The following is a 26,703-nucleotide window of genomic DNA, read 5'->3' as shown; positions in this document are numbered from 1 at the left end:
CACAAACAATTCTCTCCTAGGAGTCTTAAACTGGGATCTCTACCTCAGAATTTTAAGGTGAGAGGGGAAACATTTAAAAGGGGCCCATTCGGTATGCCGACAGTAGTGCGCATACAGAATGAACTGGCAGAGGAAGTGGTAGATGCAGGTACGATTACAACATTTGAACAGGTACATGAATAGAAGAGGTTTACAGGGATATGAGCCTAATGTAGGCAAAATGGGCCTAGTTTAGGTTGGGAAACCTGGTCAGCATGGACCAGTTGGACCAAAGAGTCTGTGTCCATGCTGAATGGCTCTATGGCCCTATCTGAGCATTTTCTCATGAAGAACATTTGATGAATCTATTGTGCTAAAATGACAAAAACTTTATGCAAGCAATAACCGATAGTATAAAGAATATTTTGTTCAAATTTTTTTCCAGTTTAATAAAAGAAAATCAAAATACAGTACTTGCAAAACTTTCCAGTCTTTACAATTGTCAAACATAATTTTCTATTGAAAATATGGGGCAATTCCAGAGACAACTATTAGCAGCTGGCTAATAATGTTATTTCTATGTGAACAGAAACAGCGATCTCTAAATAGTGCAGCATTTTATTGTTCATTGCTATTTGAATACTTACAATCGCAATTTCCACTGTTTCCTAGGGTGGTTTATTGCCAGCAGTGTTCCTCACTGTCAAAATAAATCCAGAACTTTCACCTCCTTCATACAAATTAAATAATTTCCTTTGTTTCTGTATAAAAGTTACTGCCTTGTATTGCTGGGCATTTATCACACTGGGGTCATGTACTTGGTCGTAGAGATTTTGTTTCACGTAGAAAGAATAACGACCTTTTTCATTTAGGTAACAGCTCATGGTAGCAAAATCATTGTCTGCTCATTATCTCTATACGCATAGTAACAAAAAACAAGTAACACAAATAGCGATCACGGGCAACAAGTTGACACATGAACATCTATGGAAGAGTGACAAAGTGCAAATCTTCAGCAACAGGGACAAAATTTTCATCCTTGCTTGACTGGCTTTCTGAGAAAACAGAATCAGGCCTGAACTTCTTGAAACAGCACTTTTGAGATACTCAATTGCCTATAAAAAAACGGAGACAAATCCTATCCAATGCCATCAGACAAATTAAAACATTTGATTTTGTCAGAATGTAGAACATTCAACAGACAGGATTTGTGTCAGAAAACAAACTAAATGTTAATTTGTACCATCTGACTTTTTAAAATGATACAGAACTAAATTACATAACAAATTGGAAAAGAGAGGACATGATTCTTAATTAAAATGTTTAATCAGAAGGAGTTACAATATTTGTTGAAAGACTCTTTCAGAAAGGTCCTTTGAACCTGGAATTTACGGTCAAGACCCCAGTAACAATACACCTGGAATTTAAAAAGAATGGAAGCCAAATTTTTCTCCAATGAAACTTAATGATATGCAATTTCTACAAATTAATTGGTCTTAAATTGAGAATCAGACAGACACCCTTATTTTCATTGTTGAACCAGATTTTTCATCACCAAGCATCCATATGGGATAGGTGTAATACGCTGCAGCATTGTACAATAAAATATTTGTTCTGTTTTGTAAGATAACTTTATCGAGCAAAATAAATTAAAAGCAAAATATAATAATATCTGCATTTTCTTGCCTCTGAAGGCTAATGTTTGGTCATGTAATTTTTAAACACTTCAGAACCTGTACATGTAGGACTATCAAAAAAGGAGATACTGCCTGCAGTTAACGAGAAGGTTTTATTGAATATTAGTCTTCACTGATCATCTTTGGGAGGCTCAACTGCAGAAGTATTCTAATATCTTAATTATTTCTTGTCAAAGGAGTTTTGTCCTATCCATGAAAATGCAGGCTGTGACTCAGCATGTATTCAGTTGTCCATTAATAACCACTTTACAATATCTAACTATACATTGAACATATTTTTTAAAATCAAAAACTGAAAGTTATATGCACTTTGAAATATGCTGGGGTCATAAAAAGTACTTTATGCTTCAAAAATAATAAATTGGTTTTAATAACTATTGTTTTGTAGGTATTTCTGATCATTATTGGTGCACAGCAAGATACACATGCAAGCAGAAGATACATAATCAGTTTACCGCTTTTGGTGATGTTAGTCAGGGCAAACATTGGATGGCATAGTTGGAGAACTTCTTTAGTGGGAGGTTTCAAACTGTACCTTGGAATCTGCTGTGTGCATCATATGGTCAAACTATTTTTGAATGTTAATTCATTAGTTTACAACTATTGGCTTTACAGATTGGACCTTCTTAATATTTTCATATGAGAAGAAATCTATGTTTAACTTATGACAGCATTTTAGTAAAACATACAGCGTTCAGATATAAAGAGATCACTCAAACTTTGAGCTTTCTGGGCAATATGGCATTGACAAATGGCTCAGCTAAGTATTACCAAGGAGTTGTTAGATGGGCAAACTTTTTATTTTAAAAAAATTCGATGGGGAAAGAAACGAGATATTTAAACTGCAAAATGAGCTGTCGAAAAAACAATGCAGGAAGGGGTTTCAGAATTAGTTAGCCCACCAAGAAGATCTGAGTGGTTTTAAAAAGGATAATTAATGGAAAACCTTTCATGACATTATACCCCATTCTGGTGGCCTGCATAATAATTAGTAAAACATTTGAAAGATACTAGATGAATCTAGTTTCACTCATACATAGCTTCTCAGACCAATATGGGAATTTTTGAACAAAAACATTGGGAAGAAAATTCTATTATGGCTAGAGAGTAACAATCTTTTTCCAAGTGAAATCAAATGTGCAACTTGTTTAAAAACTGCAAATTCACTCAAACTTCTGACACAAGCTAATATATTTTCAAGTGCACTAGAAACAAGTAACCACATTGCCTATATATTCCATTCTAAAAAGTTATAGTTTCCTTTTCTCTTTCAAAACTGAAACATCAGGAAGAAAGAAAACAAAATAATGGAATACATTTTGTTTTGCTAAATTGGCCTACATAACTAATGGAGAAGTTTAGTTTGGCTTCACGAAAAGGTTGCGTTCCAGTGCAGTGATTTGAAATCAGTAGTCTTCTTTTATTCATGGAATTATATAGGTCCTTTACTGTACACTGTGTCAAAGTAATCAGAACAGCGTAAACAGTAACATTTTTCTCTGAAATATATACTTGGGACAGTAAATTTTTGGATAGCAATGAAAATTGGACACTAGCACACTAGAAGCTCATTTTACACTCAACCAATTTTCCATTGATAATAATAAAACAATTGAATGTGAAATGTGCTCCTACCTCCTGTTTTGCACCATCATCCAAGTTGAATTTCATCCTTGAAAGCACAAGTGTAAAATGAAGTGCCACAATGTATAACACTGGAATAACAATGCTATTTGATCGGACTATGTTAGCAGATTCTCATATTGTTGAGAGAGAAAATAATACTTCAAACCACTTGGGAATGATGAAATTTAGTAAATGCACCCAAGTGCAAAGCATCAGTTTTTATTGTGCAGCCCTGGGTCCGGGTTGAAATGTGTGTGAGGAACTAAACAACATGGTTACTGTCAATGCAATCTGAATCAAGTTATCCAATTAGTACAATAGAGCGTCATCAAATTAATTGAAAATTCTTGAAGATAACATAACCTATATCAAAGTAATCTTCAAGTATAAATACTTGACACCACTGCCTTTTTTCTCTCCACACCACTTGGCTTGGGTTTTGGCTGTCTAGGCCCTTATGTACCGGAAACTGACTGCCCAAAGTCTCCTGTTTAATCCTTAAAAATCAAGTTTTGCACTGATGCCTCAAAGCGCCAGGAGCCTGGTTTCAATTTCACCCTTGCCTTTCTGTGTGGAGTTTGCATGTTGTCTTTGTGTCCGAGTCCTCTGATTTCATCGTCCAAAGATGTGCAGGTTAGGTGGATTGGCTATGCTAAACTGCCTCAGTGTCCAGTGATATGCAGGATAGCTGGGTTAGCCATGGGAATGCAGAGTTACAGGTATAGGGTGTGGGGGTTAGGTTGTTCTTCGGAGGGTCGATATACTCAATGGGCTAATTGGCCTCTTCCTGTATTGTAGGAATTCTATGATAAACCACCTCCTCAATCTTTCCCTTTTGGCTCAATTTCCATTTTGTCTTCTGCTTCTGAGATTATGTAACTACAAAGTATTACTATTGAAACACTTCTATACCAAAATCCCCAAATTAGCGTTAAATTCCACTCTGCCCCCAAAAGTGCCCTAGTACATTTAACTTTAATATCATTTACTTCCATTGTGTGATATTGTATTTTCTATGCTGGTTATCCTTTTGGCCTTTGGGACAGCTTTCAGAATTAGTATCACACCCACCAATGAATGCCCAAACTCATTTCACCCAAAATCTGTGAAGAGAGAAGAATTCTATTAAGAGTCTGGATTGAATTCAGTTCCAGTTCCCAAAACTGATAAAATGATATGCATAATTTTGGAGGCATTGTGGGGTCTTGGCTACCAGCTGGAAACCTAGCAAGAGCCCTTTTAGGAAAGGCCCACTGCACATCTTTCCACAGGCATTGGAGTTGCTTTTGCCACAGATCAAGGATTTGGTTTGAGAGATGGTGTCCTGCCTGCCAGCCAAAAGCAAGTAGCTCTATTGATCAGTGCACCAGATTTCCTGTACCACATCTACTTGAAGTCAGATCATTGAGGAATGCCAGGTCAAAGCTGAAAGGAGCTTAAGAGGTTGACTGATACAGGAACTGTACTTTCCAGGCCTTTGAATAGGGGATTCCTACTGGGATCCCACAGTCAGCCCTACAGAGATCTTCTTGCCATGCTCCTGCTGCCTACTGCTGGATCCATACATTGGTGGCTGGATGAAGCCCTTAATTAGCTATTAATTGCTGACTTAAGGCTCTCAATTCATAGCATAGCCAGAAGGCCATCCAACCACCACTTTTCCACCTCATTAAATCAGCCCAGCATCAAATCTGCCAGGAGGGAAAAGTACAAGGGACTGTTCAGTGATGTGCTCATTCACTCCATTATCTAGAACTCAATCTTCATGTAATTTTGAAAGTAAAATGAACTTCAGGAGATAGTACCTAAATGGTAAATGAAGCAGAAAATCTACTGCCCCCATAGCCGATCAAATAGAAACAACAAAATTAACAGGATAAAGCATTGAATTTACTCAAAAACAATTCTCTAGATTTTAAGGAAACTTTGAGGATCTCACCTTTAAAGACCTGCAATGCTGTTTCTAGGGTCAGGGTGTATAGAGGTCAGCAGCAAGTACAGAGTGTGGCTCTCTGAAGTCCCCACATCCTCAATTGTGAATCACTCAATCAGACGCTGAAGACACTTGAATAATGAAACTCTCCTCATTATGGGAGACTATAAGCAAGCCTCACAGTTGTGCACAAAGCATGTCAAAAAGCCTGCCTACAACTGAGTTAATACCAGCTGCAGTGGGATGAGATCCTTCAGTAGTCTGATTGGCCGCATAAGGGCCTCAATTTTCAGCAGCGCAGAAAGTTTGACCACAAGCTTTCTTGCCCCTGAATTTAACTGTGGTGGAATTGGAAAGGCAATGGAGTTCTGATATAGCATCACCCTATGTATTTAAATGCCTATTTTGATTCCAAGCCAAAAAATCTCTCTGGTGTGGATGTTTAGGATTTCGCTATAAATACCAAATAATGGAAATATTCTTTCAATGTTCCTTTTAAAAGACAGTTCACATAAGTGCTTCATTATTAATTATCATTCAAGCTATGTTTGATACAGATCTCCTTAAAAGCATTCAATAGAGAAAGCTGCATTCGTTCTGAGACAACTTCAATTACATGCTGGCATTCTACACAATTCCGTTCAGCACCCAGACATGCAACAGTTACAGACATTTTGTATAATAAAAAAAGGACAACATCTTAAAGATTTTTGTCTAACATGCAAAAAGCAGCTTCCTGCTTTCAATAGATACTTCTCCTCAAGTGCCAAACAATGATTGGTGCATTGCAGAATAACCAGCACAACCCTTGAGCACTGAATACTTTCTGCAGCTTCTAAACTGCAGGTTCACTTCTGTCACACCTATATTTGATGTAAATTTGCCGTACTGAATATCTACAAGCAAATAAAGAACCTAAAATAGGTTTTTAATTCACAGTATTCTTCAAACAGACGACTTTTTAAAAAATTGTCTAGAAATGCTGTAATTATAGTTTCTTCAGTAATCAAAGGGTTAAATTAGAAACTCATGAAAAGCAGCTGTTTTTAAGTCAGTCCAGAGCAGTATATATGTACAGTAATATTTCTCAACCTTGGCACCAGCTCTACACTTGTACAGTTAAAAACAACATTTATTGTTGTCTTATTGTTGCACTTGTCCCTTGAGATAATTCTGCTCACATGTCCTGAGCAATATTTAAGTCTTATGCTTCTGTTTTGGCTTGTCTGCAATTCAATTATCCAGGTTTCCCAACCATCTTCAAAGTCTGCTCCAGCTTTTGTCGAAACATGGTGTATCTCTGCTGGACCTGTTGGATCCGTTCCTTTTCTTCTTTCTCTAGTATAATGAGGAAATTTTGCAACTCTGGCACACTAAATGCATCCCACTGTAAGAATAAACAAAGTCCTTGAAAGTTAATGTATTATTCTAAAATATTAGCTTGAATATAAAGTACAAACTAAACCTGTTGTATACAGACAAGGAGGATTGAATCATCTCTCCTCCTTTCAGCCTGTCTGGTTGAAACTCTTTGTAGCTCATCTCTCCTATTAAAATGTAGTTAACTATTGCTTACATTGGCAGCCAAAGTTTTTGAAAGTGTTAATAAAGCATTTAATGTCTGCTATAACAAGTTGTAGAGCTAGATGAACACAGCAGGCCAAGCAGCATCAGAAGAGCAGGAAGGCTGACGTTTCGGGCCGAGACCCTTCTTCAGTTTCTGGCCCATTTTTAAAACCTTTCAGACTATGAAAGGCCAAGTCATTTCCAGTCTACAAAATGGAGCTCAAATATATCATACTTTACATTTTATATGGTTTTATTTATATTGTCATGACAACAAGTTTACAGCCATTAGAGATCATTTCAACTTGGATAACAGCACAAAAGAGGTAATACTGAATTGGCACCACTAATGCCCCACCAAATTTAATGCCATCAGCATCAATGCAAAGGAAAATGTGGCAGTGTGTCTAATGATTAATTTGATATTGATTATTTTGATATTGACAATTTACACCATCAGCCAAAGTTAAAATGACCTTCATTATCTGATATTGCAACGTATTGGAAGGAATCCATTCCTGCACAGATGTTGATGGCGGTTTGGTAGTGATCATTATCCTAATCAGCTAAAAAGACGTTCTTAAAGAAAAGGGAATTTTCTCCATGTGTTTCTCCCTTTTTCTAATGTAGGAGCAGCTTCTTCATTGGATATAGTTACCAAGGCGCGATCATCCTTCTGCTATTCTATCCAATTCCTATTTGAGAGTCTGGATAGTCAGTGCCAATAAGCCATAACAACTGTATGCAATCCAGTACCCATTATGGACTTCAAATTCCTTTTTCCACATTAGTTTTAGTGTAATAGTTAATGCATCCGTCAAATTTCTATACGAGCAACTTTAATTAGTTAATTGGGGCAGTAAAGAACATTATTTATACAGCACATCAGTTTTACAATCCAATCTAAAATTTAATTTTCTGCGAATAATATGCAAAGCAAAAAACTTTGCCTGCTATCAGAAAAGCAAATCAACCGCTGGCAGTACTTTTTAAAAAATCCTTTCAAAGTTTTCCAGTTTGCTATTTAGAGATGCAGCTGCAATCAAGTGTCAAATATTAGTTGTTGACAGGACAGAACATTAGGGGCAGTGCAGTGGCTCAGTGGTTAGCACTGTTGCTTCACGGTGCCATGAACCTGCGTTCAATTCCATGCTCAGGTAACTATCGTGTTGAGGTTGCTCCCACAGTGCAAAGATGTGCAGTTTAGGTGGATTGGCCATGCTGAATTGCCCTGTAGTGTACAGGCTAAATGGGTTAGCCACAGTAAATATGGGTTTAAAGGGATATAGATGGGGGAGATGCACTTTGGAGGGTTGGTCTAGACTTGATGGGCCGAATGGCCTTTTCCTGCATTGGAGGGATTCTATGAACTTCTGTATTGTTGAAAGACGATATATTTTGTCAAAGCTGTTTGCCTTGAACTTATCAAAACGATTTACAGGAAATACTAGGAGAAGAGAAAACAACACATACTGCAGGAGGGGAGACGGCTGACTCAATCCCAGAATTGTTACAGTGCAAAAACAGTTATATGGCCAATGGTGTCTCCACTGGTTCTCCAAGTGAGTCCCATTCTCATACCTTTTTATCAAATCCAGCGTATTATTTTTAATTAAATAAATAACTTGTTGCCTCTTAAAAGCCTCAATAAAATCTGCAACCATCACACTTGCAGCTCCTCATTTACTCACTGTGTTTCTCACATCCTATTTATTTCTTTTGTAAATTACCTAATGTCTACGTAATTTGATTCGCTGTCCTTTTGTGAGAAAGCATGCAGAGGAGATAATAATTGAGAGAGTGTGCAATTCAACATACAAGGATGCACATGGCTACTGTGGGAGGACGACATCATCAATAGATATCATCACTATGCTTTTGGCAAGATTGGGCAGGGCATCATCAATGGCTGGCATGATCAAGCTATTGGGCAGTGGGGCCTGGGGGCAACATTAGCAGATGAAAGATGAAAAAAAAAAAGAGAGGAGGTTTTAAAAGTATGGAAACTCAGAAATGATTGGATTGACAAGGAGTACAAGAAAGAAATGGGTGGGGGATGGGGTTTGTGCTTCCCCTAGATTAATAGGCTCACTTATGCTGCAAAGCATGACCCATATTACCCTCCATCTTCATCTGAATTTCAAACATGCCATGGCAATGGAGACATGGTTACCATTATACCCAGAGTGGACAAAGTAAACAGTTTTCCTGCCTGAACACACGGTCTCCGCTTGTAAGAAAAGAACGACCCTTCAAGTGGCAATTGTGTTAATCAGACACTTGTGTAGTACAGGTTAAAGATATCCATAATCGTATAATGCTGCATGTGAAATGCATGTAGTGACCAAATATGTGCAATACAGTCCCAGCCACAAGCGATCTTGACTACATAATTACAGATTGATCTGTCATCTGAGAAGCAGAATTAACCACAGGCAACCTGAAAAAGGGCCACCTGCAGACCTCATTCTCAATTGATGCATAGATCTCAAGAGTATGGAGTTGACCTCTTCTCACCTTGAATGGTAAGTAGTCACCAAGGTGCTCTTATATGCAATGCTACTTCCCATGGTTGATCTGTGATATGGGGGTGGGGGGTACAAGATACCAGTGAACATATGGTAAATATGACCTCCTACTATGTTTTCATGTTATGACTTGTGCTAAATTCATCAGAATAAAGGCCATGCAGAAGCATTCCATGGTCCTCCCTGGATCAATGGAAAATTGATTACATCTTTTAAAAGTCAAGTGTGAGCTATGCAGACTGTAACATGTGCTATTCATGTTTGATTTAGGTTCTGAGTATTGTAAGGGGAGACTTACGAATGGGATCATGGGATACTTGGCATAAACCCTAAGCTGCTGAAGAGTTCCAACAGAAGTTTGACCATCAAACAGAGTCATGTGAAGGATGAAACAAGAGGTGGCAACAGAAGTAATAAATTAATATGACAATATGATTAAAGAAAGAGGAAATCAGGGAAACATAGTGGAAATATCTAATTAAAGACACAGCAGCTGGTCAAGTAAATTTTTGAAACTTTTTAAAAGTAACTGCTCAAATACTGTGCTGGTATAACCCATACCATCATTTCTGACAGTTGAACCTTAAATGCTCATGCCCGTTTTGAATAAGATATCTGACTCTCAAGGTGATTTTGGGTACACGGCAAGCCCTAACCTTTACAGCACCAAGCAGCTGTTAGTCAGTGGTCACATGGTCTTTTCTAGGGGAATTCAACCCTTCCAACAGTTTGCTTGCTAACGTAATCTTACATAAGATAGTCTTAAGTATTCAGATTTCTTCTGAAGAAAGTCAGCTTGTAATGCTTTCATTTGCAATGGCAATCCAATAAATTATGTCACAGTTCTATAGACGTTCATAACAACATATAACAATGAACAGCTTCTGTGGTGCTTAAATAAGAAACTACAATGCAATCAGTTCTTTTATTCATTTCTGCAATCTTATCAACTTTGAAAACCGTACCTCAACTTCCCCAGTTTCATTCTCCTTCAATGCAAAACTTGAGGCATGTGTGTCCGGGCCAGCCAAAAGACGGATTAAAAGAGGATGCTCATTTTCTTTAAGTTTCTGCAGGTTGACTAACAAAGGAAATTAAAACAAAAGTCAGTATACTGATTATTATAATCATCAAGTTCACTGTAGTACACCTAAATAATAGATATAAAGATCAACATCATTACCAACCCTTGAAGCGCTTTCTTCTACTTGCATCACAGTCCAAGGATCAGGTATAAGCTAACAGGGCAGAGGAGTATTTTTTTTGGTGCTATTAGGAAATAATACCCAAAATGTACTGGTTGGGAAAACTAGGGTTCACATATCCCCTAGAAGTAATTTGTGTGATCACAGATTCTTCAATACACCACTGACAACTGTTCTGAACAATTGTTATCTTCTTTTTCCCCCAATAAAATGCAATTCTTGATATACTTGGTGATAATTTGTTGTATTTTTACTAATAGATCTGAAAATAACCAGTTCTGAAGAAGGGTCACGGGGCCCAAAATGTTAACTCTGATTTCTTTTGACATACGTTGCCAGATCTCCTGAGTTTTTCCAGCAATATCTGTTTTTGATTCTGATTTCCAGCATCCATAGTTCCTTCAGTTTTTTTTTAAAATTGTCTACATAAACTTTAGCCTGGCATTCTACAAGGGTCCTCATGGTGGAGTGGTTAGTAAAGTTAGATCACATGGGATCTACAGAGAGCTAGCCGACTGGATTTAAAATTAGCTTGTCTGTCGGAGACAGAGAGTAGTGGTCGAGGGTTGTTGTTCAGGCTGGAGGCTTGTGACCTAAGGTGTGTTGCAAGGATTGGTGCTGGGTCCACAGTTGTTCATCATTTTTATAAACAATTTGGATGAGAATATAGGAGGCATGATTAGGAAATTAGTGGCAGACATCAAATTTGGTGGTATAGTGGACAGGGGAGAAGGTTATCCAAAAGGATAATGGGATCATGATCAACTGGGCCAGTGGGCCGAGGAATGGCAGATCAAGTTGAATTCAGATAAATGTGAAGTGTTACATTTTATTAAGACATACCAAGGTAGGACTTACACAGTTAATAGTAGGACCTTGGGGACTGCTGTCAAAATGGAGGGAGACCTAGGCATGCAGGTACATAGTTCGTTGAAAGAGGCATCACAGATAGACAAGGTGGTGAAGAAAACATTTGGCATGCTTGCCTTCATCAGTCACAGCACTGAGTACAGGAGTTGGAATGTCATGTTACAGCTGTACATGACATCACTGAAGCTACATTTGGTGTGCTGTGTACAATTCTTGTGATAATGGGAACTGCAGATGCTGGAGAATCCAAGATAATAAAATGTGAGGCTGGATGAACACAGCAGGCCCAGCAGCATCTCAGGAGCACAAAAGCTCCTGAGATGCTGCTGGGCCTGCTGTGTTCATCCAGCCTCACATTTTATTATCTACAATTCTGGTGGCCTGCTTTAGGGAGGATGTTATTAGAATGGAAAGGATGCAAAAAAGGATTTACAAGAATGTTACTGAAACTGTAAAGTTTGAGTCATAAGGATACGTTGGGATTTTTTTCGCTGGAGGCTGAGTGGTGACCTTACAGAGGTTTATAAAATCAAGCGGAGTATGGATAAGCTGAATAGTCAAGGTCTCTTCCCCAGGGCAGGGGTGTCCAAAACAGAACAGCATCGGTTTAAGGTGACAGGACAAAGATGTAAAAAAGATGGTGTGTATATGGAACAAGCTGCCAGAGCAAGTGGTAGAGATCGGCACGATTACAACATTTAAAAGACATTTGGGCAGGTACATGGATAGGAAGGGCTTAGAGGGATGTCCAGCAAATAGGACCAATTCGGTTTAGGAAATCTAGTTGGCATAGATAAGTTGGACCAAAGGGTCTGTTTCTGTTCTGTATACCACTATGACTCTTATAAAACGTTGCACTTTTTAGAAAAGCAATTATTGGAGATTGCAGCTTTAAATCTCCCATTAAAAGTTATTTCATTCCGAGACCTATGGATATGAAAATGGATATAAAAACAGGTCACTACAGTTACCCGTTTGGCAGTTATGATCTTGGTATTAAGTAGCTGTTCTGGTAAAGTTGATAAATAGCTAAACTGTATTCTTCCTTCCACCTACTGATCCACTCTTAAAAAGTGAACTCCTTAAAACATGTAACATCAGTCAAGAAAGTAGATCACAAATGTATAGATTACCATCATTGCCTTTTTTGGTCTGGTAGAAGAGAGCAAATTTTTGAGGATTATCAATCACCATGAACTTTTTTAGCAGGCTTGTGATCACTTCATTAACAGTGGTTACACTACTGATGTGAAGTTGTTTGACTGCATCCAGTGGCAGGTAAAACGATGTTCGTTTGTCGGTGATTTCTGCTGGATTTACTTCCTTCAACACATCGTAGATTGACTGCGGTCTGATACCAGCTGGGACCGTGACAGGGCGGCGTAGCTTGAGATGAACTTTGATGAAACCGGTATATGTGCCATCCTGATTCTGAAAAATAGCATTAATACTGAGAATCGAAAATAAAATGCTCACATCCAAAATTGTATGTATCCTCTGACAGTATGATGTAAACTCTCAGATCTTACTTGCTTGTGTGTGCAAAGCAACAGGTTTGTTTACCGTTTATTTTGTTTAACCTATCATGCAATATACCATGAAGAAGCTTTCCCAGAAGTATACTGTTGACTGTAGGAACAGCCAATGGCTAAGGTGATTAAGCTATTCAACAACCTTCCAGTCATCAGAAAGAATGTGTTAAGGGTGGAAAATAAAACTAGATTTCAACATTGTAAGGATGCAGGGTGGGAGAGAATAAATGGTGCTGGCATTCTGAATCTGGGCATCTTGGACAACAATATTGAAAAGCAACAAAACATCTGGTAACACAGATGATAATAAATAACATGCTCCTACTGGCACCTTCGTTATCACTGCCTCCAAGATACACAAGCTTCTACCCACTCAATACTAGCAATTAAATATCTTGGATATAATCTCATTATTTTTAGATTTCGTAGTAAAGCTAATCATACATCATACATTTTAATATTAAATAACATGGTCTTATTTACAGCTGAATTGACAGATTGCTTTCATGTGCAAAAGTTGTCCAACTGGAAATAAAATTAAGATTAAAATTAATTAGAAATTTTGTAGCTTGATCTGTAAAATGAATATAAATTTGTGTCACCGTAGCAACTGACAAATATAGCAATAAAGTTATGCAAGCACTTTAATGAGTATTATACATATAAAGATGAACATGTACTGCACAAGTTGGTGCAGGGTCCTGAAAATACACAAGTTTCGTATTTCAAAACAGTGTTAACTGGAATTACCTATGTCTTACATTTAACAAGCTTAGAAATCTAGTACATATTTTCAGTGGTTAGTCTCAATACGTGAATTTCCCTGGATTTCTGCCAATCACAGAGCCAAACTCCTGGACAACTGAACAAAATTTAGAAGCTCATAAACAAAGTAAGAATAAATTTATTCAGCAAGTAACTTCACTGGTAATATTCCAAAATTACTAGACTTGTAATCATGAGAGATTTTAATATTCCAAATTAAATGTAACAAATGTTAAAAACTACATTAATCATGAAAAGTGTGACATTCCTAAAACTCAAAAACCGGAGGAAGTAGAAAAGCCAATTTAAAATAACAGAACTTCAAAGTACTGTGCAATTCTTTTGGATTGTATGTATTCAGCTCTTTCCTAATTGTGAAGGGAGTTTAACTTATAATTCAGTACTGTGTAGTGCAGCATGAACTGGAGAATTATTTTTAAAAATCAAACAACACAAAGATCAAAGAAAATAAAAAATATATGCTTAGAAAAATTACTAAGATGAAAGTGATCTTTCATACTGACTATACAAGTTGTGCCATAAGTTATAACTTCTTGCAACTTATTTTGGTGTTGTTATCTCAGTTAAACAGCAACACACAATGGGAACAGTTCAAAAGGTTTTATTTTCTCTGTGAATGATCAGCATAATCATGCAGAATAAATAAAGTAGAAATGAATTACAACGTAGTATGTCAGAAGGCAATAGTTCACCATAAAGTGACCTAATAAATGATATGCTACTCGGATCAGTGCTTGGGCTTCAATTTTTTACATTTTACATAAAAGACTGTGATGAAGGGTTGAAGGGATCAAATGTAAGATTGCTAATTTTGTAGCTAATGCAACGATAGGTAGGATGCCAAAATGTGAAAAGGATAAGGTGATCACAACTTGGTTAAGCATGTGGGAAAAGGACTGGCAATTGAGTTTAATGTGGAAAAGTGTAAAGTAGTCCATTTTTGCAGGATAAATAAAGAAGAATATGATTTAAAATGGTGAAAGTCTGCAGAACTCTATATGCAGAGTATTCTGGACCATCAGGTATATGAATCGTAAAAGATTAGTATGCAGTTACAGCAAGTAATTAGAAAAGATAACAGGAAGTTACCATTTAATGTGACAGCTTTGAATATAAAAGTAGGAAGTATGCTTCGGTTTCACAAAGTATTGGTGAAATCGTATCTATAATACTGTATATTGTTAGTCACCTTATTGAAGGAAGTTTGGAAGCGGTGGACAGAAGGTTTACTAGAATAAAACCTGAAATGGATGTATTGTCTTTTGAGGAGAGTTTGGACACTTCATGCTGGAGTTTAGAAAAGCAAGAGGTGACTAGGTTGAAACAAGATCTTGAGGGATCCTCATAGAGCGCATTAGGAAAGGATGTCTCCTCTTGTGGGAGAGTTTAGAATAATAGGTCTCTGATTCAAACCAAGCAGTTGGCCATAAAAGACAAAAATGAACTGAATTTTTTCTTAGCCAGAAGACTTCACTTCTATCTCTTTTGACAAAGAGCATTCCAAAGTCTTTGAATATTTTTAAAGCACAAGTAAGTAGATAAGCAGTAGATGAGCAAAGAGCTGAGTTTTCTACTCTTGCTCCTAATTTGGATGTTCGCATGTTGCTAAGATATAGTTCATCTTTTTATTTCTTAAAAGTGAAATTTAATAATTTACTTGGTAAACCTTGCGTAAATGGTAGGGCTTTAGTTTCCAATAGAATGCAAGTGCACCTCGACTAATATTTGAACTTTTAATGAACTGATGAGGGGGTGATTTTGCTGGACTAGTAATCCAGAGGCCCAGGTTTCAAATTTCACCATAGTAGCTGATGGAATTTGAGTTCAATTTATTAAATAAAAAGAAGTCCAGCATTGAAAATTTAATTGCAGTAATGATGTCACATACTATCAATTGTAAAAACTCATTTTATTCACTAATGTCCTTTGAGGAGGGAAATTTGCTTAATCTGATCAGGCCTACATGAGTCCAGATCTGCAGCAATGTGGTTGACTCTTTATTGGTTTGAAAAACTCTTGAGATCAAGCCGCTACAGAAACACTCAAAAGCAGCTTACCAACTTCAAAATCAGTTAGGGATGGGCGATAAATGCCCACCTTGCCAGTGACTCATTCATCTCAAAATAATAGTAACTATCCAGTCAGCATTCAATCCTGTTACAAATGGTTACATTACTCAATAACACAGGTTACTAGATTAAATGGCAGCTTAAAGTAATTTGTTCAATAGATAGGGCAGTTTAAATGTTCATTTGAAATTAAGTTATTGGTTGTTCTTTTCCCCTTGCTGCCAGTGCAGGATTACGTCTATTGTTTGCAGGACTACTTCACCTTAACTGAGGGTAACTGCAAGGAAAGCCGTTGAATTAGAAATTCAGTTTTGCTTCATATCAAACTTTTCATGGGTAATTTACTGACAGTGTGGCATTGAAAAATACTACAAAAAAGGATCATATATTGCAATTTCTACTATATTTCATTTTAAAACTGGTACATTGGATACTCACCAAACGCATTCCCAAGCAGTTTTTAGCCTTTCCATTGTATTCTTCAATTTTTTGTTTAATCTCTTTTTCTGAGAGGATTTTGGGTTTTTGTTCTTCTTTTGTTGCCACATTCTAAAGTAGAAATACAAAGAATAATTAGAAAATAAGTTCTGGCTTTTGGGTAATCAGCTCACTTGAATCTAAAAGGAATTTTTCAGCAAATATGAAGTAACAAAGCAAAATTTTAAACATGTTTACACCAACATCAAGACTGTGGGCCTTATCCATAAAGTTGACGTGTCCTGGAGCCAAGTATGTCTAATATTGTCAAAAGACAGTCAAAACAAAGAAGTTACAATTCCTTCCACAAAGTGAAGGCAGCTTTGACAATTTGGACAAACATTTGAAATAACAAAGAACTGGCTAATAAAGTGAACAATCTCCAATTTATCCTACTTTGACATACAGTCACAATTTTAGGAATGACAGAATCTATTTAAGAGTAGAGCTGGTAATAGATAACATCAGCAAAGAAAAAAGGAAGAATTGCATAAGTTATTCCTATTCCACTTTCAGATAAGATTTTTATAAATATAGCTACACTAATTTGGTTGCTGCCACCAATAATTCCTTTAAAAACTATCAATTATGCTGCTCATGGATCTGGTTAGGCTGCATGCAGTCAGGTTAGCACCAGCCGAGTTCTGGGAAACCCAATTTTTGTATAGAGTCTGAAAACATGCATTTGACCCATTCCTTAGATATGCAAGGATACTTTAAATATCTGCTCCAAACAGCTAAAATTGGACCTAGCCCACTTAATAGTGGGATAAATACTTGAACAGCTTGGGTACATACCATCTGACAATTAAATTAGAATGCTTTGTTAATTTTTTAAAGCTGTAAATGACGTTTCACATATTTACTCAACAGTATATAAGGAAGAGAGTTGCAATTCAATATTTTCAACATGATTTTCAGAACAGTGCATAATATTTGGAATTGACTTGTTTATATATTATAGTTGTTGGGGTTATTGAGCAAAGAAAATTCACATGATCCTTTTCTGACAAGAGAGGTGAGCAGGATAATTTGGCAGAAATTGTTTCAATTGTCACCTAAAACTTTATTTCCAAAATATACTATTCAAAAGTATTAATCATAATCATAAAGATATCTTTAAATTAAATTGAGCAATAATTAGTAAGAATATAAAACTGCTACTCCCCCTCTAGCCAACATGATAACATATCCAAGTTATGCCAGAATGCATATTGGATTTCTGACCAACTCAACTCGTATGCAAAAATAAAAATTGCTGGAATAAAGACTCAGTAGGTCTGGCAGCATCTGGAGAAAAATCAGAGTTAATGTTTCGGGTCCAGGGACACCTCTTCAGCTCTGCTCCCTTCCAAATTCTTAATCATATGACTCTGACATCATTATTCATTTTTCTGATGTTGATCCTATTAATCTACATTATCCTGGTGCAGTCGAACTAATGCATAGATGGAATATTGAACCTTGAACCTTCTGATTATTATATCTCAGCTACATGCTTAATCTATTAACTGAGCTTAACTAATTATATCTCTGGCAATTATAATGGAGAACTTGCCAATCTCCAGATTTTTGAATGAATGCTCTCCAGATACTGCTTTCACGCAATATTGAAGTGTCAAACCTAAGAGAATTGTTTCCATCAATAATGCAAGATTTCAAAATGAAGTAATTACACACTGAATCAGTCTCCCTGTCATACTGAGGGATTCTTCATTAGATTGGTAATTAAGCTAGTCCAGATTGGATTCATCTGTCTTGCTGCTGAAATGAATACAGTATAGAGTGATTCCAACTTTTCTGCCTTTCAGTACACAGTTACAGAACATATTTATAACTAAACAAATAAATTAACTATTTTCTACCAGCAAAATTACTTTCAAAATTAGCACTGGCACAAACTTAACTTTTTACCATTGACAAATTTGTACAGACTCAGTAAGAAGATCCAAGCTTTTCTATTTCTATTCTGTCAATAGACAAAAGTCTCACTTCAGTAACAAAACACAGGGGTCCCAGTTCAAACACTTGAATTTATACTGCACCTGAATTATTTATTCTAAAAATGAGGGATACATTTCTGTTTGAAATTATACGTATAATGTTAAGAGTCCTGAAAAGTGTGTCATGGACTAACACAGTGGAAAAATGCTAAGACATTTCTCTTTCCAATCCTTTAGCGAAGCCTTCACCAGCTTAAAAATTTTAAAAAGTATTCAAATGCACTGATCTGAAGCTTCTACTTTAAAAGAAACCCGCTTGGGTTTTCTTTTGTGAAAAGACAATCTAATCAAAACTTGCACTGTAGCTTTGGAACTGCTGCTAGGAAATATTATAGTGATAGTTGTTGCTAAATTGAGACATTTCCTCATAAACACAGATCAAAAGTGAGATAAGTGTTAGTCATAGAGACAGATAGCCAGCAAACATCACCTTCAATAGCTCTGCTCTGTCGGAGTATAAATGTATTGAATAATCTTAAAGTGCCTCATTGGAATTTAGATACAATACTTAATTATGCAGACAAGCGTGTCTCTGATTCAGACTCTTTTGCATCAGCTTAGCTAGGGTGACAATGGTGTTATTGTCCTCTGTGTCACACCTGTAAGAAGGCAAAAAGAAAATCCCACTTCACTTCCTATCCAGCAAAGTGCCTCTGTAGATGTCTGGCAAGAAGAGCTCATCAATTTTGAGGCTGTATGGTCAAACAGTTCACTGACACTCACTAGTTAAGCTTACTTGAGAAGAATAACCATGCAGACGTGGTGACAGACCAAGGTGGTGGAGAGCCCCTGGAACCACCAGATGAGGTAGGGAAAAAATAATTGGAGATTCAATAATAATAGTAAACAAAATGATTTTACAAAAAAATTTATCTTGTAACTTGAACTTGAGGCAGCAAATAATAAATTCATTAAATACCTCATTTTTCACTTAAGATCTCAAGTGGTATTGCTTAGCAAGACAGACAAAAACTGTTTCTGAATAAAAATGTTTATGGATATAAAATCCTTAGAAAATAGGTTAAGAGCATACACAGCAAGTGCATTAATCAGTGAAGACCTTTAACAAAGTGAAATATTGACCTGACAAACTGTATGACTTCTTTATTTAATTTATCATAAATTTAATTTATTGATTTCCCTCAGTCCCATGCTTTTAAGAAAGGAGACAAATTATAAAGCGTCTCAACCTCAAACTTCACTGTCCTCACATCAGTTTTTGCTTCTAATTAATGGAAAACAAAAGAGTATTTGCTAGTCATGATTATTTCTTGGATTACTTTTCATTTAAATTTCTTAATCTAACACTTTACATACCTCCTTCTTACATTTGTGACCATAGTAACCAAAAAAAGGCAAATTGGCTACTTTTGATGCTTTTGTTTAGGACAATAACAGTTTCCTTATTGAGTTCTGATGAAGCATTCCACTCAACTTTTAACCTACCCTTTGAATTTCAGATGCTGGACATCAATAACAAAGGGAAACTGATGAATAATTGTGCTACATGTTTTTACTTAAAATTAACGTTGAGAAAACTGGAAGGCCTGCAAAACCTGCTGAATTCCACACCCAATTGTCTGATAATCAAGTAAAGTTGTGAGTTGATAGTTCCAACGTATTAAGTTTACTCAATCATAAAATGTTGTTTGGTTGAGTGGACATTCAGTTGCTTCCTAATTTAATTAAACCCGTAGTTGAATTAGCACAGTTACACAGATAAAGAAAGTATCTCCAATCTTTTGTACAGTTCTGAATAGCTTCCAAAATGGATTAGTTTATTACTTTAAACATTTTACGATGTGAACATTTAAGTTCTTCTATTTAAGAAGGTAAAAAATACTGCGCAATATATTCTGGTTCTTAGATTTGAAGCCAAGCCCCCTTTCCTCTTCTCTATCCCCAATTCTTAATCTACACAGAATAACTCATTTGGTTGACTGAAACGAGGTTATATATCAAAGCATTTCTCTGGCGTTTTTATCCTCTAGTCTGCTGACTGTGCAATAAAAGACAGTTGCAAGTGGATAATGTGAGGATTTATTTTGATCTACATCAGACTTTAGTGCCACAAATCATACAAAGTAGGTTTCTGACATCTATTCTTTCTCAGAATTCCAATTTGTGCATTCATGACTTGAAAGCAGAAATAGACATTTGAAAGACGGAACTTAATTATAACCAAAAAAACTGAACACTAGTTTGTTTCTAGCGTATGTTTGCTGACAGCACTGCAACAGTATTTGCTTCTACCTAATTGTATCAGAGAGGTAAATTAACATTTCTTTAAAGCATATATTGAAAGAAAGATCTACTTAATTACTCTCCACTGCCAATTTAAAATAGGCTACTTCAAGTTCCCTCTCCCCATCCCCCTCTCTGATGAAGGGTCTAGGCCCAAAACGTCAGCTTTTGTGCTCCTGAGATGCTGCTTGGCCTGCTGTGTTCACCCAGCCTCACATTTTATTATCTTACTTCAAGGTACAATTTAGTAGAAAACAAAATATACAATTTTTTCAAAAACTTGTAATAAATTGTAATCCTTATCTCAATCTGTAAGTGACAAAAATAGGATTCTGAAGAATACTTAATTTGTACAATTAAGTATTAATAATATAATGTATTATACGACTGGCTTTACAAACTGTACCTACTATTCTCAAAGCTGAACTGGTCCATTTAAGCAGAGGAGTACAGAACAGTTCCAATTCAAAACTATCAAAATCAACTTGATAACTGTCAGAAAAATATTCTTATGTGACTAGTACATAGATTGTATTGTTATTTGTTACTTGGGTAATATCATAAATCGGTGTCAGTGTATAAAACAGCAAATAATTTATGCCAAAGATTGGGTTACAATTGTAGAAATTATCATGAAACTCTAGTCTTTGGGCTCAAACTTCACACTTCTGCTCATCTAAGCAGATGCTGGCAGCTAGTGTGCCACATAATTCTTGGTCCCAATTCATCAAGTATTTTGCACGTACAAAAACAGGAAACTCTGAACTACAACATCACTGGCCCTCATTATTTGAAAATACATTCACTCAAAACTCAGTGGGTGAATTGCGTGTAGGAAAACATGTAAGGAAAATTGGAAGCAAGTGGAAAACCTGACAAATCTCTTGTCCATTTTCTGCCATAGGTTATTGCTCAACCTGATTATATGCTGAGTTATGGTGAGGCTAATTTTATTTCTTACCAAGATGTATTAGGAGACATTAGGATTCAGTTATTAATACTGCAAAACTTTTAGATAAGGTTTAGGCTTAAACAAACAAGAAAATAACGAGATAGGCCAGCAAGTTTTCACATTTATCTTACAAAATGACTAGAAATAGACCACAATGGGGCATACAGGAAGCAGTGTTAGTACTTATGTGGGCTGGTACAATCAATGCACGCAATCTGATTATCAGCACTGAAGGAAACACATCACTAACTAGCAAGTTACCCACAATATTTTACAAAATGGGGCATGGAAAGCATGTTTTGATGAATTACCCTAAATATTTTCTATTTTATATGCATTCATTATAAAACATGTATTGTTAATGAAACCAAGCAACTGTCTATTTCATCACCCTCCTAACCACAATTTCTTATTCAGTACTGCATTTAAAGTCTTCATACTTTAAGGACAATTGTCTCAGAACGGATAGACTAAAGACAATACATTGACTGTGCTACAACATGCTGACAATTCCTCATCCCAGCTGGCATACTGTCTTCGAAAATATCCTTCATATACAACTTTTGCTGGATATAAGGTATTAATTGGACACAAAAACGACAATTTGGGTAGAAACGATTGAATGGTTTAACAACGCAGGCCCAATTTTTATTCACGGTCTTTTATTAATGGGCTACACAGAGGCTCAGTGATCAGCACTGCTGTCTCAGCACCAGGGATCTAGATTTGATTCCAGTCTTGGATGACTGTGTGGAGTTTACCTGTTCTCCCCTTGTCTGTGTGGGTTTCCTCCAAGTGCTCCAGTTTCCTCCTACACTCCAAAGATGTGCAGGCTAGGTGGATTGGCCATGGTAAAATGTGGAGTTATGGGGATTAAGTGGGGGTTTAGGTATGGGTGGGATGTTCTTCGGAGAGTCTGTGAGGACTCGAGGGGCTGAATGGGCTCTATCCACACTGTAGGGATTCTATGATTAATGTTGTCTAAAACTCCCTATCCAATATTCCTCTAATGCAGTGACCTGTATTTTCACACCACCTTCAAAATGGTACAAAGAAAAAAAAAGTTATATATGTCATGTCAAAGGAGTACAGCAAACTTTATTTGAACCTGCATCTTATCAACCAGTACTCATGGAAAACCGTCAAATTATATACTCAAATATCAATACCTACTGCAAATGTCCAAGTATTTAATGCTTTTTAAATAAAAAGTAAGCCTCCTGAATTACACTTCAATTATTTACAGTCTTTTTAACACTGATTTTAGGCAGTGTGTGGATTTTTTACATAAATATCTTAAGGGATGTTGGTATCTTGAAGCTTCACTTGGTCAGGGTTTGCTGCGGTTATGTGTACCTCTTGATTATCTGGAATACTTGCCTAACCAGCACACTCGGGAAACCTCATAACACACGCATTACACATTCCATCACTAAGCAATTAAAAAAACTCTTCTCTCCTACAAAGTGAAATTAGGACAGAAAAGCTTTTAGCAATTTTGAGATGCAGATGCAACATAATATGGAAAACTGTGGACTTTCTCACTGTGATTGAAATATTAGAAAAGCAGAATATTATTCAAGTGAAGAGACACTTCATGTGCAAAAAAGGGAGATCTGACTGTATTTGCACATCAATCACAAAAATCATGCAGGTACAACCAGGAATCAGAAGAGTGAATGGAATGTTAGCCTTTATTGAAAGGTGGTGTTCAAAAGAAGGGAAGACCTTGCTACAAAGTGAACACTGTTGCTGAGACATCACCAAAAGTATTGTGTACATCTTTGGCTTGCCTACATTAAGGATGATATACTTACATTGGTAGTTCAGAGAAGGTGCCCCAAACAAATTGCTAGAACGAAAACATGAGGAAAGATTGAGCCTGTCGACCCTATACTTAGTGGAATGTCAGAAGAAAGAAGCAATCTTATCAAAATAAACACATGAGCGGGATAGATGCTGACAGATTGTCTCATGTGGGAATCTAGAATGAGGCGCACCATTGTGAAATTAAATGGGTCTCCATTTAAAGATGAATATCAGGAGAAATTTTCTTAGACTCAGAATCATCCAGCACAGCAACAGACCCCTTGGCTCAACTTGTCCATGCCAACTAGGTCTCCGAAACTTAACTAGTCCTACTTGCCTCATTTGGTCTGTATTCCTTCAAACCTTTCCTATCCATGTACCTGTCCGAATGTCTTTTAAATGTTGCAATTTTTCACCTCTACCACTTCTTCTGGCAGCTTATTCAAAATACGCATCATCATCTGTGTAAAAAAAGTTGCCCCTCAGGTCTCTTAAAAATCCTTCCACTCTCACCATGAACCTATACCTTCTTAACTTAGACTTCCCTACCCTGGGGAAAAGGCTTTGGCTATTCACCTTATCTACGCCCCTCATGTTTTATTAACTTTTATAACAGACAGCAGGGGATGCTTGGGTTGTTTGTTATATTTATGGTTTAATTTGACAGATTACTGATCTACCTGACATCAAGTGTTATGGGGGCTGAGGGGAGATAGGGGTTAAAATGACAAGCACATCCACCATGATTAGTGGAACAGGTTCCATGGACTAATTGACCTGTGCCTGTTCCTATTTCTATGTTATTTAAACTGTCTCCTGGTAATGCTTCCTGCCCAGGCATATTTTGTTAACAGCTTTCCAAAGCTTTCAGGGATCACACAGCATCCAACTGTGGCATGGAAATATGATCAGAGTTTGCAAACGCAAGATAGCAACGTTCTCAAGTAATCTACTTGAACATCCGGCTAAAATCTAGAGGCACCAATAATATTTCTGTAGTGAAAGCGAGTACCATATTTAATGTTTATATGTACATATTTATATGTTACAAAATTACTACATTAAAATGCATATCATAAAGTCTGCTGAAAATTTATTGACCCGAAATGTTCACTCTGTTTCTCTCTCTACACTAAGACACTGTCTCTCTCACCTGCTATGTGTTTCCTGCATTTTCTATTTTCATCTCAGATTTCCAGCATTCCCAGTATTTTGCTTCTGTATTTTAAAAAGCTTTGTACTTAGTCAACAGATGCATTGATCAGAAATCTTACCGCTAACATAATCACTGTTGTGTAATATTTCTTTAAAAGTTAGAAATTGTTTATTTAACACATTCTGTCAGTTGCTTTTAATCATAAAAAATCCTCTGCCTTGGAAGATCTGAGGAAAAAATATACTCTCCAGACTAATAATTCAAATTCTAAATGCCTCCATTCATTCACTGATGCTGCAATCCAAACTAAAATCGTTGAGCCTCCAGGGTGTTGCTACGAATCTATTTTTGGAACAATCAGTACCAGTCTTGTCTCAATTTGTTTTCTTTTGCTTTGTTTTGTCCAAATACCCTATAGTCTAGCGGAAGTAATAAAAGCATTCAGAGGAAAGTTACACCTGGAAGGACTTAATCTGGGGAGGCAAATATGAGGAAATACAATTTAAATTAATTGCACAATTCAACAGTCTAAATTTTCATCATTTTCTCCTTTTAGTTTCCCAAATCAAATATTTCCTCAGATAATGAGCATTGCTCATTCATTTTAGATTGTATTTGGCAATGTTTTCATTTACAGTAAAACAGGTTACTGGATTTCATGCTGAATGCAATCCATGATTAGCTGTAATGGAATTACTAGGATAGTCGAGACATACGTGCAATATGTCATGAGGCTGAATAACGTAGCATTTTTCTGGAGCAAGGAAGCTGAGGGGTGATCTTATTGAAATTTATAAAATCATGAGGGTCACGGAAAGAGTGAACAGGCAGGGTCTTTTTCTCAGGGTGGGGGGGGGGGGCGTTCAAACTAGAGAGCAAAGGTTTAAAAAGGATCTGAGGGTAACTTTTTCACACATACTGTGCAGCGTGTATGGAATGAACTGCCAGATGAAGTGGTGGAGGCTGGGACAATTACAACATTTGAAAGGGATCTGGATACACATACGAATAAGAAGGATTGAGGGGGGGATCGGGGCCAAATGCTGGCAAGTGGGACTGGGCCAAATTGGGGTGTCTGGTTGGCGTGGATGAGTTGGACTGAAGTGTCTGTTTCCCTGTTGTATGACTCTACAATAAATGCTCCATTCCTTTCACCAAATGTTTTGAAGTATAGTCTTGTATGCAAATACCGACATTTTAAAGGTAGTTTCCAGATGGTCCCAACAGCTTAAATGACATTTAGCTCTTAAAAATTAGAAATTATAATATTTCCAAATATCACAACAGCTCAATTTTAGTACCACAGTCCTTCCTTGTTGTATGACAATACAATTACCGATGGTCATGGACAATACTCCTCCAACCAGAGCTCATGGTCTCACAATAATGTACTAACCGTTTCTAAACAAAGTCCGAAGCATTGTGTCATGCACATAAGATAGGAGAGTTCAGATATGCTATAAGATCATAGCTGGTTGAATCATATTAAAATTATTCAGGAAATAGTGAACTAGTTAGTCAACACATGCATTGGCCCAATATGCTCATTTTTAAAGTTTTTGTTAAAAGCTCTACAGTAATAGCCATATATACTTGCATATAAATATTTAAATAACAAAATGTACCAAGGTTTTGTCACAATTAATTTCAACCCATTTAATGCTAAAGTGTAAATTTTAGCTTTGTACCAATAATAAATCTGTAAATGTAAGGTGTTAAGCCTCAAATTATCCAAAACTACAGAAAGAGGTCTACCATAACATTAAGCTTATAAAGCCGCACTTATTTCAGTTAATGTTGGTGCAAGGCCAAAATAAAATTAGAAAATGCTGTAAATACATAGGAGGTCAGCCCATATGTGCGAGGAGAACATTTTAGTCTAGCTACATCCTCAAAACAAAACTAAAAACTTTGTCTAACATGATTTCCTTTCCATAAAGCCAAATTGACTTATTCTAATCATTTTCTGTGTTCTTAGGACTTGAGATTCCAGCACTCCCCGACCACTGATATCAGACTAAATGGCCTGTAGCTTTCTGTTTTCACTTTTCTGTTTTCTTGAGTAGCAATTTATGTAGCTATTTTCTAAGGACATTTAAAATAGAAGAATAATCTTCAAATGATGAGTTAATTGAGCCAACATGCTGTGTGTTGACCAAGTAGCTCTCAAACTCTTATGCTATCAGAGATAGATTGTTTCTGTTATAAATATAATGGAATATAAATAGAACTCATTTTGGAAAGGCTATGGCATATTTCTGGGAGTCTAAA

The 26,703-nt window shown here is 36.5% G+C and overlaps 1 protein-coding gene across 2 annotated transcripts in view; it reads right to left on the bottom strand.

The window, feature by feature from the left end:
* Window positions 1-425: 425 nt before the first annotated feature.
* Window positions 426-26,703, bottom strand: part of rassf5 (Ras association domain family member 5) — a 110,578-nt gene continuing 84,300 nt past the window's right edge. For both annotated transcript variants that reach the window (XM_048553277.2, XM_048553278.2), the window contains 4 exons: window positions 16,230-16,340; window positions 12,538-12,835; window positions 10,295-10,410; window positions 426-6,622 (listed from right to left, as the gene is read on the bottom strand). In XM_048553277.2, the coding sequence (XP_048409234.2) occupies window positions 6,473-6,622; window positions 10,295-10,410; window positions 12,538-12,835; window positions 16,230-16,340 (675 nt within the window). In that variant the 3' untranslated portion in view covers window positions 426-6,472. The remainder of the gene's footprint in view (window positions 6,623-10,294; window positions 10,411-12,537; window positions 12,836-16,229; window positions 16,341-26,703) is intronic.

Source organism: Stegostoma tigrinum, chromosome 21 (assembly GCF_030684315.1).
Source record: "Stegostoma tigrinum isolate sSteTig4 chromosome 21, sSteTig4.hap1, whole genome shotgun sequence".
In the NCBI taxonomy this organism is placed as follows: Eukaryota; Metazoa; Chordata; class Chondrichthyes; order Orectolobiformes; family Stegostomatidae; genus Stegostoma; species Stegostoma tigrinum.
The sequence above is the reverse complement of the archived record's forward strand: the minus strand, read 5'-3'. Positions and strand labels throughout refer to the sequence as shown.